This window comes from Melospiza melodia, chromosome Z (genome assembly GCF_035770615.1).
Source record: "Melospiza melodia melodia isolate bMelMel2 chromosome Z, bMelMel2.pri, whole genome shotgun sequence".
NCBI classification, from domain to species: domain Eukaryota; kingdom Metazoa; phylum Chordata; class Aves; order Passeriformes; family Passerellidae; genus Melospiza; species Melospiza melodia.
This window is the reverse complement of record NC_086226.1, coordinates 2,125,459-2,139,417: the sequence shown is the minus strand read 5'-3', so window position 1 is coordinate 2,139,417 and position 13,959 is coordinate 2,125,459. Positions and strand designations below refer to the sequence as shown.

Sequence of the window (13,959 nt, the reverse complement as noted above, 5' to 3'; positions counted from 1 at the left end):
AGCAATAATGAGCCTTATGGTCCCAAAAGTGTCACTACGTAGCATTAGGGCATTTACAAATTTAAAATTAAAATCACCTAGTCAATCCTGTCTACAGTAAAGTTTCACTGGCATTTCTTTAAAATATGTGACAATGTGTTACTTTATTTACTTGATGATCTTAGTTTCCCAAAGTTGATGACTCTGATTCTGTGACTTCAGCATTTCGGGTGAGATCCAGTTTCTTTCACCCTGAATGTTTCTAAGATGTTTGACTGGGACTTGCAAGCAGAGCAGGGGAAGGATGGCTCTGTTGTTTTAATTTAATTTTAGCTCATTGCCTTTCCATTTTCCATCATCAAAGTGCAGGATTAAGTGTTTAACACATTTCTACAACTTGTTACTTATTCAAGTCAGAATGAAATGTATGATTCATAGTGATGGTATAAAGTAGGGTTTGGTAAAAAATTCTGTGTAACAGAATTACATTTAAGGTAGATTTGGGAAATCAAGAAAAATGAAAATACAAAAAACCAGAAATAACCTCTCAGTGATTATACTGGGATTGACAGTCACGACATCTGTCTTCACCCCAACGTCCATGAAGTATTTCTCAGATATAGGAGGCAAATTGCATCTATAAAAAAGAGAAATCAGTAAGAAAGTTCAAAAATTTATTTCACCTTTTCAGGACCAGTAAATAAAATTTATTTAAGCATTTCTGCCAAGCAACAAATGTAGAAGCAGAGTGAGAATTTAAAATTGTATCTAAACATGCTGATGCCCAAACTTTGCAATAATCTAACAAGTTCTTGAGGGCTGTGCGAGGACTTTTCTTGTTCCCTCACCTGTGAGAGATGACTTCTCTTTGCAGGTGTAGCCAAGGCTCATTTTGCCTCCTTAACAGCAATTTACCTATTTACTCTGGCAGTTTAGGATGCAAAATGAATTGAAGCTGCAAGGCCAATCAGCCTATAAAATCAAAGGCTTGCTGAGCAGTAGCTGAGATGCATTCAATAATTAATAAACTATATCTAAAACACTGCCTTTAAGATGCTTCGGTTTATACCCAGGAGAATTTAGGGGAAATGTTCCACAAGAGAGAAATCAATCCAGACCTAATTAATCCCAAACTATCTGCTTCATTTCCTTTTCCATTTATAAGCATCTCCCAACATGGTTTAATAGCAGCAATTCTGACTCTACAAGTTCACCATAGTTATTGGAAGCAAACTTGTGAGATTTGCAAGACTTGACTTTGCCCAGCCTCCATTCACCTTGGCCTTGTCCTAGATACATCATCTCACAAAATTTAGAGTATCTCTCAAGAGATGCTGAAGTTACTGAAATGCACACTCACAAGTTATCACGCTGTCTTTCCTTCCAAAGGAAATCCAGCTGAAAAAAACCTTCAGCATGTGTTTTCAGGGATAAAATGTGTGGTCTGGCAACTGGTTTTACACTCAGTTTAAGCTAGAGTTAGGCACTGAGTGACACTTTGAAAGCTTTTTGAAGTGACCTGCAAGCCTCAATTAAAACCATCACTGTTAAGGCCCCCCTCATCTCAAAAATACTGCTGTGCCTAATTTTCAAAGCTGTCCTTATTTCTGAAGGACAGGGCTGAGCAAAAACTGTGATGGGATTTAAGGTAAGAGATGCTTACTGTTTTCACAATACCACAGTTCAGCTGACAGGAAAATTTCTCAGTCAAAGAGAGAGGACAGCTTGGGGAGCAGAAGAATGCACAAAATTCCTCTAAAGTCCTTCTAACACTCAAAAGGTTCACATCCACCTCACAGATAGTCCATCTTTATATGGCCAGAGAATTGGTTTTGGTTATCCTTTTCATAGACAATGCCATTTCTAGGACTTCCTTCTGCTGGGTCATACAACTCAAGTGTTTGGGCACCCCCAGCACCACCTAGCACTGGGCACTGTGCTTATTAGATAATATTTGAGAAGGGTTTTCAGATAATCAGCTTCAATGTTTCTGAACAGAAAATTCACACCAGGATTAAGAGTGACTGAATTTTTTTAAGATAATGATAATGCCTTATAAAAATGGTCTAATCTGGACAAACTGTACTTCTGTCACAAGACTCCAAAAACTCATCCTCACCAAGAGCAGTCCCATCTCTAAATTCACAGAGGTCCCCTCTGGCCAGTAGATGGAGACAGACAATAACTACTGGTATATGCAACCCTGGTGTGTATTTTATATATTCTATTGTACTATAACTGATTGCTTTCAGAATTTACTTCACAGAACAATCCTGGCTGCATGCTGCTGGCCACAAGAAAAGATTTCCCCAAGTGTCATGAAAGTATTGCTGAATGTAATCAGGGCTCCAGAAACACTTGTGAAATGTTTTATAAAATTTCACTGGTGGCCAAGATGATGATTCCTGATAGTTTGGTGGACTGGAAAGCAGATGTGCTCAGACCTGATCTTGAACACAAGCTTTACTTTAAAACTGATGCCAGCAAGACCTTGAGTTTTAAAACACTGGCACATCTTTTTGCATAATCCACAATTTGGAGATGGTGAACCAGCGGTTTCTTTGGCACTGATATATTTTTTCATATTCCAGTTCTGACTAAACCTCCATTGAAATGCAACCCAGTTTCTAAGTTCTGTAATAATCTCCTTTTTTTTTCACCAGTTTTGGTACCATTCAAGGAAGAGTAGCAGTGGTAGAAGAGGAACTCTACTAAAAGTCCTTAAAGATAAATGATAAATTTCCCAGACATATTTCAGCTTCTGCTTAAGAGCTTGCAATCTCCGTGTGTCACATGGGCTGCTCCTTTCATCCATACTTATGGTTGTGATCCAACACAACAGCAGCGAATCTACAGTAATTATTTAATGCAAATGGAATACACTAAGCTTTTAAGAAAGAAGTTATGTGAAGCCTAGACTTTCTCACAGACTTTTTTTTCATTGAAAACTAAGATAATAATTTTCTGTAAAGTTGCAATAGGAGGCAGACACAGGAGTCTGAAAATAATAAATCCTGAATGTAAAATTTTCTCATATGATGTCAAGTTGAATTAAGACTGCACTGAATCAAAATCTGATCTAATTTTTGCTGGTGTGAAGTCAGAGAAATTAATTGCTTTATGCATGGTTATTCTAAACTGACAACAACATACCCAAGATCAGAAAATAGGCCAACTGAAATAAAGAGATTTTTCTTTTCTAGAGAGCAAGTCATGAATCTGTGAGCTAGCGGTCATATGCCATGACCCAGGCAAAGAGCTTAACAGGATTTAGAGAGGGATTAGTCATGCATATGAATAACCAAAAAAAAAAAATCTTTCTCATATATATTAAGGATTATAAAATTGCTGCTAGACTCTCTTATCCAGGGACACTCATCGTGGGACATCCCAGTTTATGCAAAACCTGGGTAATTCCACATATAGTGAGGAGCAGTGAAGACACTTAACCTTTAAAGTTATTCTGGTGACTTTGGAAGCCCTGGATAGATTATTGATTACAGTAAATCCTGTTATTGAGCACCTGAGCTCTGCACTAGTCCAGAAACACACCTCTGAGGCACATCAGCTGTGAGCTATTAGCATCTGACCAGGCTGCTTGTCACTTAATAGAGGTTGTACCTCTGGCTCAGATCTGCCCCAGAAAATTATGCCCAGGTTCATAGGACACTGCTTATAGCGTAATATCCATAGAAGGATAAATCCATAACCTCAGTGGCAGGGAGAGGGCATCAGACTTTGCCAATAAGTCAGTGATTAACCCCACGGAGTTTGGGAGAAGTAATTCCTCAAAGCTTAATTAAAAAAAAATATTATGAAGAAAGATGTTTTGGGGTGGGTTTTTTTTGTTGTTGTTTTGGGGTTTTTTTTGAAAACCAGCTTTTTGTGCAAGAAGTAGGCTTGACACAGCCAATTTAGCAAATGTCATGTTTCCATGCGAGAGAGAATAGCTTCTCAACGTTCCATTTGTCATTGGAAAAGGCAAAAATAAAAGAGGAAAATGGAGCCGTGGTGGTTACCGAAACACGAAGTCTGCACTGTCAATCTCCCGGCCACATCTGCTGTTCTTCAGAATTCCTCCATTCCCAACCACTGCACACCTCTTGAACTGGGAGCGGTGGTACGGCATGTCCTGCAGCAGCACGGCAAGGAAACAGTTAAAGACCCCAAAACATGGACACAACAACCCCCCTTTTTCACTTCTTCCTTTGTTGTTTTTTTTTTTTTCCTCTGCAGCTGCACCTTGCTGCATTAACCACAGGATGTTGACACTGGTTCTGGGGTGCAATATTCCCTTTACACAAAGCGATGGATATTTTGCTGTGCAGTTAGAGATGGCACAGGCAACAAACCCAAATGGCACAGGCAACAAACCCAAATAACCTATCATTTTTCCCCAGGTTCAATAACATAAGGAATAATTTCAGACATTTTCTTTCCCCTTTGATTTCCATGTGAGGGCACAAACCATGAATTAGTGTAGCTCTTTTCTGGGCCGCCTGCAAACTGCTGGCTCCTGAGGTTCTGGTGTCCTGCTTTTGGGAAGGCTGCACACAGAGCTCCAGGGCAGCCAGTAAAACCCAAGAAGTCTGTCAGACAGCATGTCACAGAAAGCAGCCCAAATTTCATTGCTTACCAGTAATTGTACTGATAGTATTAATGATTATTAATTAGCATTTGCACTACCAGCACTGCCTTTGGTCAGGCACCTTTATGAACTTGTGGATGATGCAATCCACAATTTTCTCCTGTAATCTTTGGGAAAAATCCCGCCTTCACACACAGAGATGCAGCTGCTGCTGGAGCCAGAGAGTGAAAATCACATCCTGAGAACAAACTGGGCTGTTAGGGTGAGAGGGCTGTGACGAAGAACTGAGCCATGCTACACCTTATGAATATGTAGGGATGTGCTTACATAAGCATGAGAGTGCTCGTTTTTGGTACATACATATTTTATCAATAATCTCACGCTGCAAACTACAGAGGGATGCAAGAATGGCTTGACATTTCTGGGTGATTATTCCCAGGATCTTTCCACGGCATCCATAAGCCATGAGGCAAAAAGGGCATGCAATTACACCTGTCTGAGAAAAGCAGCAGCTGTCTAACAGAGAGGAAATATGGAGCTGTCTGTGCTTTATGCAGTGATTTCTTAACACACAGTCCCTTGGCAGCCCTGGAAGGGAAATCAGAAGCCAGGTGTCCATGCTTAGCACAAAGCTCTTGCCCCTGCAGCATTGCTTCTGTGTTTTCAGCCCTTTATTTCCTACATGTGAGAGGCTACAGCCGTACTCCCATGCAGAGGGTGGCTTTGGTCACTGCCCAGTGACTCCCAAAGGCATTTTGGCATGCAATGATGCCTTCACAGCATCCTGATCATCCAGGACAAACCTAGCAGATCTCAGGTGTTCAGACTTTGATGCACTCATTTGCCTAACCAGGCAGGGTTCTGAGGATAATAGTCCTGGATTTAGACGTACCCATTCTTTGCACGTCTCCAGATGCCAAAGTGCTTTCCTGGATCCCAGCCTTTCCCTGCTTCTGCCCCAGCTCCCCACGTGCACATTCAGATAACAGCACTTCCCTTCCTCTCAGCAGTGCTCAGAAAGCCAAAGGATTAGATGTGGTGTGACCCTGAAGGACGGGTTCAACGGCACAGATTCTAAGTACTTAACCTGAATATTGGTGTCTGGCTTTTCAAAAGGGATCAGTTTCAGCCACCCCCTCCAAGTATTCTGTGTAAATTGAAGGGGTGAGCCCTGTGATAAATCTGCAGCCACATCAGCCCATTCCTGCTCATCAGTCATTCTGTGCAGAGGGAATTGCCCACTGATTATAACCTTGAACACTCCTGGAGGTCAAGTGTTATTTGCTGGAAAGGCTTTGAATAATCATTACGATGAATACATTTAAAAATTATGAAGCCTGTTTACAGATAATCTGCAAACGGAAATAAGTATAAAAATAATCATTGTGAATATGAATTATAAAATAATCATGCCAAAAAGAAAATCAGACCTACCCTCAAATGTTGGATTTACTCTATGTGAATATTATACTTTGAAAGAGTTCTGATAAATCAGTGTCTCTTTTATTTAGCTTTCTTATTTCATTATCCACTTTGCTCCTAAGTCAGCAATATTCTGCAGGAAATTACATATATATGTATCTATATGTATCTATATCTATATCTATATCTATATCTATATCTATATCTATATCTATATCTATATCTATATATCATATACACATACACATACATATACATATACATATACATATACATATACATATACATATACATATACATATACATATACATATACATATACATATACATATGGATGGATGTGTATGTGTATATTTTGCAGATGACGCCAGAAAACAGAATAATCACCTAAAATATCACATTAAAAAAATAAAGATTTTCATATCAAATATAAGCAGTGAATGAATTCTGTAGAAATGTCAAACAAGTGCTAAATGCTTGGCTATAGGATAGTGCCTAATGCAGCAAGTACAGTGAAGCTGATCCTGCAAGTGGGCAGAGGCACCTTTGGAAACATTTTGAAGATTTCTTGGTTGATATGAAAGATTCCACTCGTATCCACTTCATATTTCAGTTTAGTTCCCAAGGGAGTATTTTTCTGGGTGGTGAACAGAAAGGATGGGGCATTGCAACACCTTGACAGAGTAGACCTGTGAAAAGAAAAAGAAATAAGAACAAGGAGATGATGGCATGACACAGGATTTGCAATTACTGTTGCTCCTAACAAGGTATTTTTCACCAAAAAAATGTTTTTAGCTCTTGGATGGGTAAAATGGTGGTTTGATGGATTTTCACTCAGAAAACTTCAGATTTGGTGAAATTTTCTTTGATTGAGAAAACTGTGGCAAAACAAAAAGAAAAAAGAGTAAATTAGATACCTACACTTGTCTCTTCTAGGGGAAGATGGAAAATCATGCGCAAATTCATGGGAATTGCACGTGGGAAACTCATGTGCAGATTCTGCCCTGCTCAAGCCCCAGAGATGAGCTTCTGCCTCCCATATCCTGGCAAAACCACATCAGTGAATTAGTCCCTCTCTGCTTTCGAGATCTTCACCATTTTATGAATTATACACTCATCACTGGGCAGGAAATGTAGGGGTTCAAGAGTCCCTCTGGAGACATGGAAATGTGGCAGGGCAGTATTTGAACACAGCAATACCAAAGACACTGCCCCACCTGACAGACTGCTGTGGAGCACAGCACACTTTGGCTGCAACAAAAAAAAAAACTTCAAAAATCTTAATTTTGCCCTTGGCCTTGCACATGTGTGCATCAGGGAGGTGATGTGGCCCCAAGAGTTTGGCGCCAGGCAAACTGGTCATGCCTAAAACTCAAAATCCTCTGACTAATGATCAAAATATTTTTGCATAAAATCCCAAATATGGGATTCAGAGTAAGAGAGAAAAAACATTCAGGTCTGATCTCTTTGCTGTGTTTTGCATTGTAGAAACCCAAACCACCAAAAATATTTCTCTGTCTACTCAAAGTGTCCTAACCCCCAAGGTAGCACTAACTTTAACCCTCATTCATAGAAAAAGTTTCCTAGACTTCAAAATAGACTGAAATCCACATAAGTGTAAAATAAAGTATAGGAAATGGTGTATCACTTAGTAAAAAATGTAAGTTAAAAAATTTTTTGTATGTTGTAGATGGAAGCAAAATAAAAACCACAAAGTGTCGTCCTAAGTGTCTTCATGCTTCTTCTTCCTTCTTCTTCGTAAGTTTAAGTAACATTTTGTAATTAGCCAAAAAAATACACATTACAAACTTTTTAGAATCAATTATTAAGTTAAGAGAAAAAAATAATCTAAGTGTAAATTCTTAATTAAATATTTAGTCCTGAAAAACCTTGTAACAAAAGATCGTTAACCATTTTCTGCCTTCTAATGAAAAGCTGCCAAACTCACAGTAATGAAACTGTTTTATAATAAAAAAAAAATGAAGACTTAAATCCAAACATAAACTACCATCTCAAATACCTTCAATCCAAACCCAAAAAAAACAACAACCAATACCCCAAAAATGAAACACCCTCCCATACATGAAATGTAGATAGGAAAAGCAGCTTTGTGAATAAGATTCCCTTTCCCCATCCTGCCCTGGATACTTTTCTTCTTTCACTGGTGGCACTGGAAGCCCTGACTTCTGCTCACCCTTATTCCAGAGATGGTATATTTCCCAGTCAATGTGTTTGATACCTTTAGTGAAAAATCCATGTCATAGCAAATGTATGAGCATGAAGGCAAAGCCAGATGGCTCTCAAATAACCCAGATTAAATGCCTTGCCTCTGGGGTGTGTGGCCTCATATTCTCAGTTGGAAGAATAAGCCTGTCTTCTTTATGGGTTTTATTACAAGCACCAGAAAGCAAATAGAGAATTATGCAAACATTTCAGTGATGTCCAATTACTCTCATATACTTGACTCATGCAGGATGGCACAAAATGACCAGATCAAGGCAGCAAATGAGACTGAAAAAGTCAATGAATAACGTTCAACAGCAAAAACAATTACAAACAGATTCAAGGAATTGAATTGTTATAGTTTGGATATGAGAAAAACCTCTTCATTGGCTGCTCCTTAAGGAATGGGAAGAGATGTTTTTCCTTAATGTCCAGCTGGTTTTCCAGAGGCACAGAGGCACACATGCACATTTTGTGAATGCCTGATATCTGATGGAAGAAGATTCTCAAGGAAACTGCTTTCCTTAGTCTTTACATACAAACTTTATTGTGATTTTTGCCCTTCATCCCTCTCTGCTGCTCAAGGAGCTGCCATTTAAATCTGCTGGATTCTCCTCATCCACATGATGGGACTGGAATGGCAAAGCTCAAAATCCCACAGCTGTAAGGGTTACACATTTCATCCTCCTCCTAACAGCCTCCAAACTCAGAGACCTTGATTTGCTGTTAGGGACAGCAGCTTCCCCACAACCCCACACACTGATGTCTCTGCCCCACTGAACACAGATGAAACAGGCTTTACACATTTTCTTCTTTTTAATTGCAAGCACTACTGTTGCTCCTGAGACCAGCTGACAGAGATTATGTTTGCATCTGGGTGCCAGTGAGGGTTCCTGGAGCAGTGATATATCAGTCAGGCAGGTAGAAGCAGTGACAGGAGTCCCTCATCTCTGTTTTCTCTCAGTGCACAGGGTGGAGAGGGGTTCTTTGTTTAATGTGCTGGTGTTGGTGGCCTGAGATAGACTGATGGTCCTCCTGGTGGTCTTTGGAAACTCCTTTCTCATTGCTCCCATCTCTGCTCTGGCCTCCAAAGCTCAAGGGGCTCCTTTCCATACCTCAAAGTGCTGCTTTCTCTCTGGGCACAATCATTACTCCTCTCACTCCAGCTGTTTTTAAAATAATGAGCTGCAATCCTGAATGACTCTCCTCTTCAAAACAGGCTCTGATAATTGCCTACCAAGTAATTTCCAGGAAAAATGCAGGGGAAAAAAAAACCAAACAAAACCCAAACACCTAAAAAAACTTAGGTGTGGAGATCACATTGGAGAAACTGCTATGAGTCTGAGACTAACAATGTTATTTTTAAAGATGTCAATGACTAAGTCAGCACATGCATTCTCACACTCTCTCATTAACTCCTGACAGCTATTTCCTGGAATCATGCAAGAGAATTTGAGATAAAGCTGGGGGCCTTATTACAAACAACGTCTCTGGATTGTACCAGTGACTTGCAGACTCCAGTCTACAGCACTTACCCTGAAATAGTTTATTTTCTCAAAACCTACTCAAATATGGCACTGGAATATATCAATATATAACATTCAAAAACTGGTTTGGCTTCAATCCACTGCTGCCTTCACAAGGCCAGTTCCAAAAGCTGTGTCTTGAGAGGATCATGGAGCAGAGAAGTTACATGAAGAAAGACAGAGCACTACAGAAATTAACTGAGAGGTCTCTGAAGACCAGAAAAAAAATATGTAGATAATCTGTGAGTAAGAGCTGAGAAGCCATTACCAAAAAAAAACCAAACAACCAGAGAAAGTCATAACCAAGGGCTGACAGTACCTAAAACACCCAGAAGAAATCAAGTATTTTGAGTATTTTGTAGGCCAAATTTGCACTATCACCAGTGGTATTACCATTCCAAGCCAGAGAGTTAGGCTGATGTGTTAGGGGCAGCCATTAAATCTCATCTCCATCCCCACTGCTGCCCAAATAACATATGGAAGTCTTTCCCACATCAAATTCCTTGCCTTTCCTGGAAGACTGTTCCACCTGCCAGAAATCTTATTGCTGAGTTGTTTTCTTTAAAGTAGGAGGAAAAGTCCACATTTATTCAAAAGCATGGTATTCCAAATGTTGTCATGCTTACTCTTGGTAACCATGTGAAATTTTGATCTCTGCAAGAAGCTAAACTCAAACTAAAGTAGATTTTACCCAGTCTCATTAATGTGAGACATTCTTACTTGAATAAATTGGCTTCTGTGACATTCATCTCCCATTTGCACATCTGTAGGCTCTTCCATCTGTCAAACAATTCAGTTTGTTTCACCCTAAAATATATAAAAAAAGAAAAATTAAGTTTATTACAAGGGCTTAATTTCCTAAAACAGCTGCAGATAGAATACCATGCAAATTGATGGGACAAATCAGCCAGTCTCAACAGTACAAAATTTATAATTTTTCTTCCTTTTTCTGCTCAGACATAGCCACTCCAAGCCCAGTGAATGCAAGAACTGATGTTTGGGACTGATTTCTTCTCCCTGATAGGCTTTGACTGTTTTTTTCAGGATAAAAAAAATGCAATATTGAGCAAGAAGCAGCTGCTCTACCAAAATCTGCTGGGAAGCAAATTAATTTCAATCAGCTGGGTTTTGGGGAAAAGGTGCACCCAGCAGAAGGGCCCAGGAGGGGAGTATTGGAAAAGAGGATTAATTTGGCCAACTAAAGCTGCATTTTGGTGAGGTTAACTTGAACTGTGAGATCCTACAGCACAACATTGTGGGTAAATTTATTTTATGAACAATTTATAAGCTCACGTGTAGGGATAAGAGTCTGTGATGGTAAGGGGAAATGAAAAGAAATGAACAGCTCTTTACATAACGATCTCTACCTCCTCCTCTGCTAATCAGTACACCTGTAGTCACATTAAAAAAAAAAATAAAAATCCCCACTCCTATTTCAACTAGGCTGATAGAGGATGACTCATTTTTTGATGATATCACCAATTCCAAGAAGTTCCTCACTGAAGTTCGCACATATTCTGGTGCGTTTGGACAACAGAGATAATGAAGGCTTTGCAAATATCTGGAGGTAGGAAGCAACTGTATAATCTGGCTAGGAAATTTGGAAGCCTGTGATTTCTGCTAGATTGATAGGTCTTAATGAGTTCTTTTCAGGCTTGAGGGCTTTTAATGTTTGAATAAAGCATAGACTTTTAAGATAATTATATATTTAATGTGAGTAAAACCGAGCATTTCCCAGGCTGAGGAAGTTGCAGGAAGGAATTAGGTCATATTGTACTTTCTGTAGCCCACCAGAGCACATTAACTTGGAAATCTTCCATTACCATAAGGGCTGACTTGGGAAACATAGCACATTTGAATCAAGAACATCAGAAGAGACCAGCAGAGTAGAAGAGTTTAATGTCAAACAGCATCTACTGTAGAATTTAGGGTAACTCATATCTAGCTGAGCAGGAATCCACTACCTTCCTTGGGCCACTGGGTAAGATGAAGAAAAATGAGGAATTCTCTGTGCATGCAAAAATTAAAAAGGCATATCAGAGCTCCTGATCTTCAGCAGAACACTGGGGAAGTGTGACATTCTCACCCCTCCCTTTTATTTTTAAGCACTGCGAGTCAGCAAGCCGTGCAAAGTGTGTTACTCGTGTACCCTTCATCCAGTGCAGGAGGCAAGGACATAACCTACATTCTGCTGTGCACACAGGCAGGCAGGGAGGCGTGCTCAGATTCGTGCAGACCTGGAGCAACAAATTCTATTTTCTGTAGCCCTGGCTGCTCAATGTTGTGCATGTGTGGAGCTGCATTTTGAAGTTACATTCCCAGGGCAATTTTCAGACCCTGTGCATTGCCTGCCACATTAATAAACCATTGGCTTTAGATGTGGTGAGGGAGTAGGCATAATCGAAGCACCTAAACTCCACATTCAGTGAAATGCTGAAAAATGCAAAAAGGCAACACTAAAATCACCCAGCTGTGCACTGTCGTACTGGCAAACTCACTTTTTTCACCCAGTTCCCTTGCTGTAGCTTGACATAAACATCTCATTCAACTCATTGGTTTCCTAACATACTTACTGGACCACAAAACACAATTTAGAGATATTTTATTGTTTCCCAGAATCATATTTTCTTACCTTTTCACTGAGGTGTTTTGACTTGTGAAACTCTCTGCTGTTTGAAAAGGTCAGAAACACAAATGGGCTCAGAAAATATCTAAACAAATTAATAGAAAGGTCTACTCTGATTACTCCACTCTGGACTCCTTCTACCAGTCCACAAGCCCCGATGCCAGTATTTATTATCAGGAAGGGCTGAACATTTTCTTCCTTTCTCAGCCTTCACTACTGGCCACTGCCAATGAAAGAGCCTTAAGCTGGACACTTGCATGAGTCAGTCTGGCTGTTCTTGCCCTTCAAGTACTGCAAATATGATATTACAAACACTGTATTGAATTCTCAACAATAATTCTGGGCCTGACCAAAATGCCTCAATGTATGGGAAAAGCTTCCATGTTCTGTAAATGGAGCTCAGATCAAATTCAAACACTGCTTGCACAGGTAAGAGAAGGCTAGAGATCCCTTCTGAGATCCCTGCTGATGTCACCTCTTGAGCCTTTTGGCAGTGTCATTGTAAGACACCATTCCATCCTGCCTCAGAAGTAACACTTTTAGCAATGCTTTTATTGCTAAGTACTTCTACTTTTTGCATTTAGCTCATACTTACATAGACAAGACCTTCACCTCGATGATGTCCTGCCTTAATTCCAGGCATTTTGTAGAGTTGTACTCCAAAGGCCCTTCATAAAACTCAAAATACCTGGGGAAGGACAAGAAAAGACATCGTAAATAAGGTTTAGGCTAGAATAATTCTCTTGCACATCAACAGAATTTTGCTGAAAGTTGTCATTTATGATTTTTTCCTAACTTGAGGCTGCACTGCCTGGCCCCTAGGCAGCTTGTTCCTTCACAGGAAAGCACAGATGTCCCTGCTGGTCCTGGAACAGTCTCCCATGCCCAGTTTGTCCATTCCTACAGGAGGTCACCTATCTTGAGGCAACAACAAGGACCAGCTACCTTTTCCAGCAGTCAGCACTTGGCAGCTGGAACTGAAAGCCAGGGCAAAAGCACCGATCATTTAAGGGACACTGTTCCCATCTTTGGAGTGCCTGACTGTGCTGGGTTGGAAAAAACAATACCATAAAAGTGCTAGAGATGGTATGCCATCTGTGGAGGCTATTCCATAGCTCCTGAGCAACTGAGCTTTTCACTGGGATTTACTGTTTTGGTCTATTTGGAAGTGAGTGGAAACAGGGATTATATTCTAGAAAAAGTAATTTGAGAACAAAAGGATTTGAATGCTCAGACACAGGAGAAATAAGAGTGATATTCTTTATTAAAATATAGAGAGAAATAATTAATTTATTGGCTAATTTCTTTACCTTAATCACTGGGCTGAAGGGGAAGAAAACCACAATGGTAGCTACTCATGCTAGGGAAAAGAAAAAGCCCAGGCTGACAAGTGAACTCAATGAGTCTGCATTGAAATGACAAACAAGATTTTGGATTTAAACCAAGCTCTGCATTAGTTTCACTCCTAATCATTACAAGTCTGTATTAAAACCTAATGCCTAAGACCTGCACATACCCATGAAACACTTGAGAGGATAATGAAAAACTGAGAGAAGGTGACCTGAGGAATAGGTACTATGAACAAGACTAGGGAA

The 13,959-nt window shown here is 39.9% G+C and overlaps 1 protein-coding gene across 4 annotated transcripts in view; it reads right to left on the bottom strand.

The window, feature by feature from the left end:
• The window catches only part of ST8SIA5 (ST8 alpha-N-acetyl-neuraminide alpha-2,8-sialyltransferase 5), a 72,205-nt gene that overhangs the window by 8,175 nt on the left and 50,071 nt on the right, over nt 1-13,959 (bottom strand). For all 4 annotated transcript variants that reach the window (XM_063181209.1, XM_063181208.1, XM_063181211.1 and 1 more), the window contains 5 exons: nt 12,960-13,052; nt 10,459-10,545; nt 6,534-6,678; nt 3,999-4,111; nt 524-616 (listed from right to left, as the gene is read on the bottom strand). In XM_063181209.1, the coding sequence (XP_063037279.1) occupies nt 524-616; nt 3,999-4,111; nt 6,534-6,678; nt 10,459-10,545; nt 12,960-13,052 (531 nt within the window). The remainder of the gene's footprint in view (nt 1-523; nt 617-3,998; nt 4,112-6,533; nt 6,679-10,458; nt 10,546-12,959; nt 13,053-13,959) is intronic.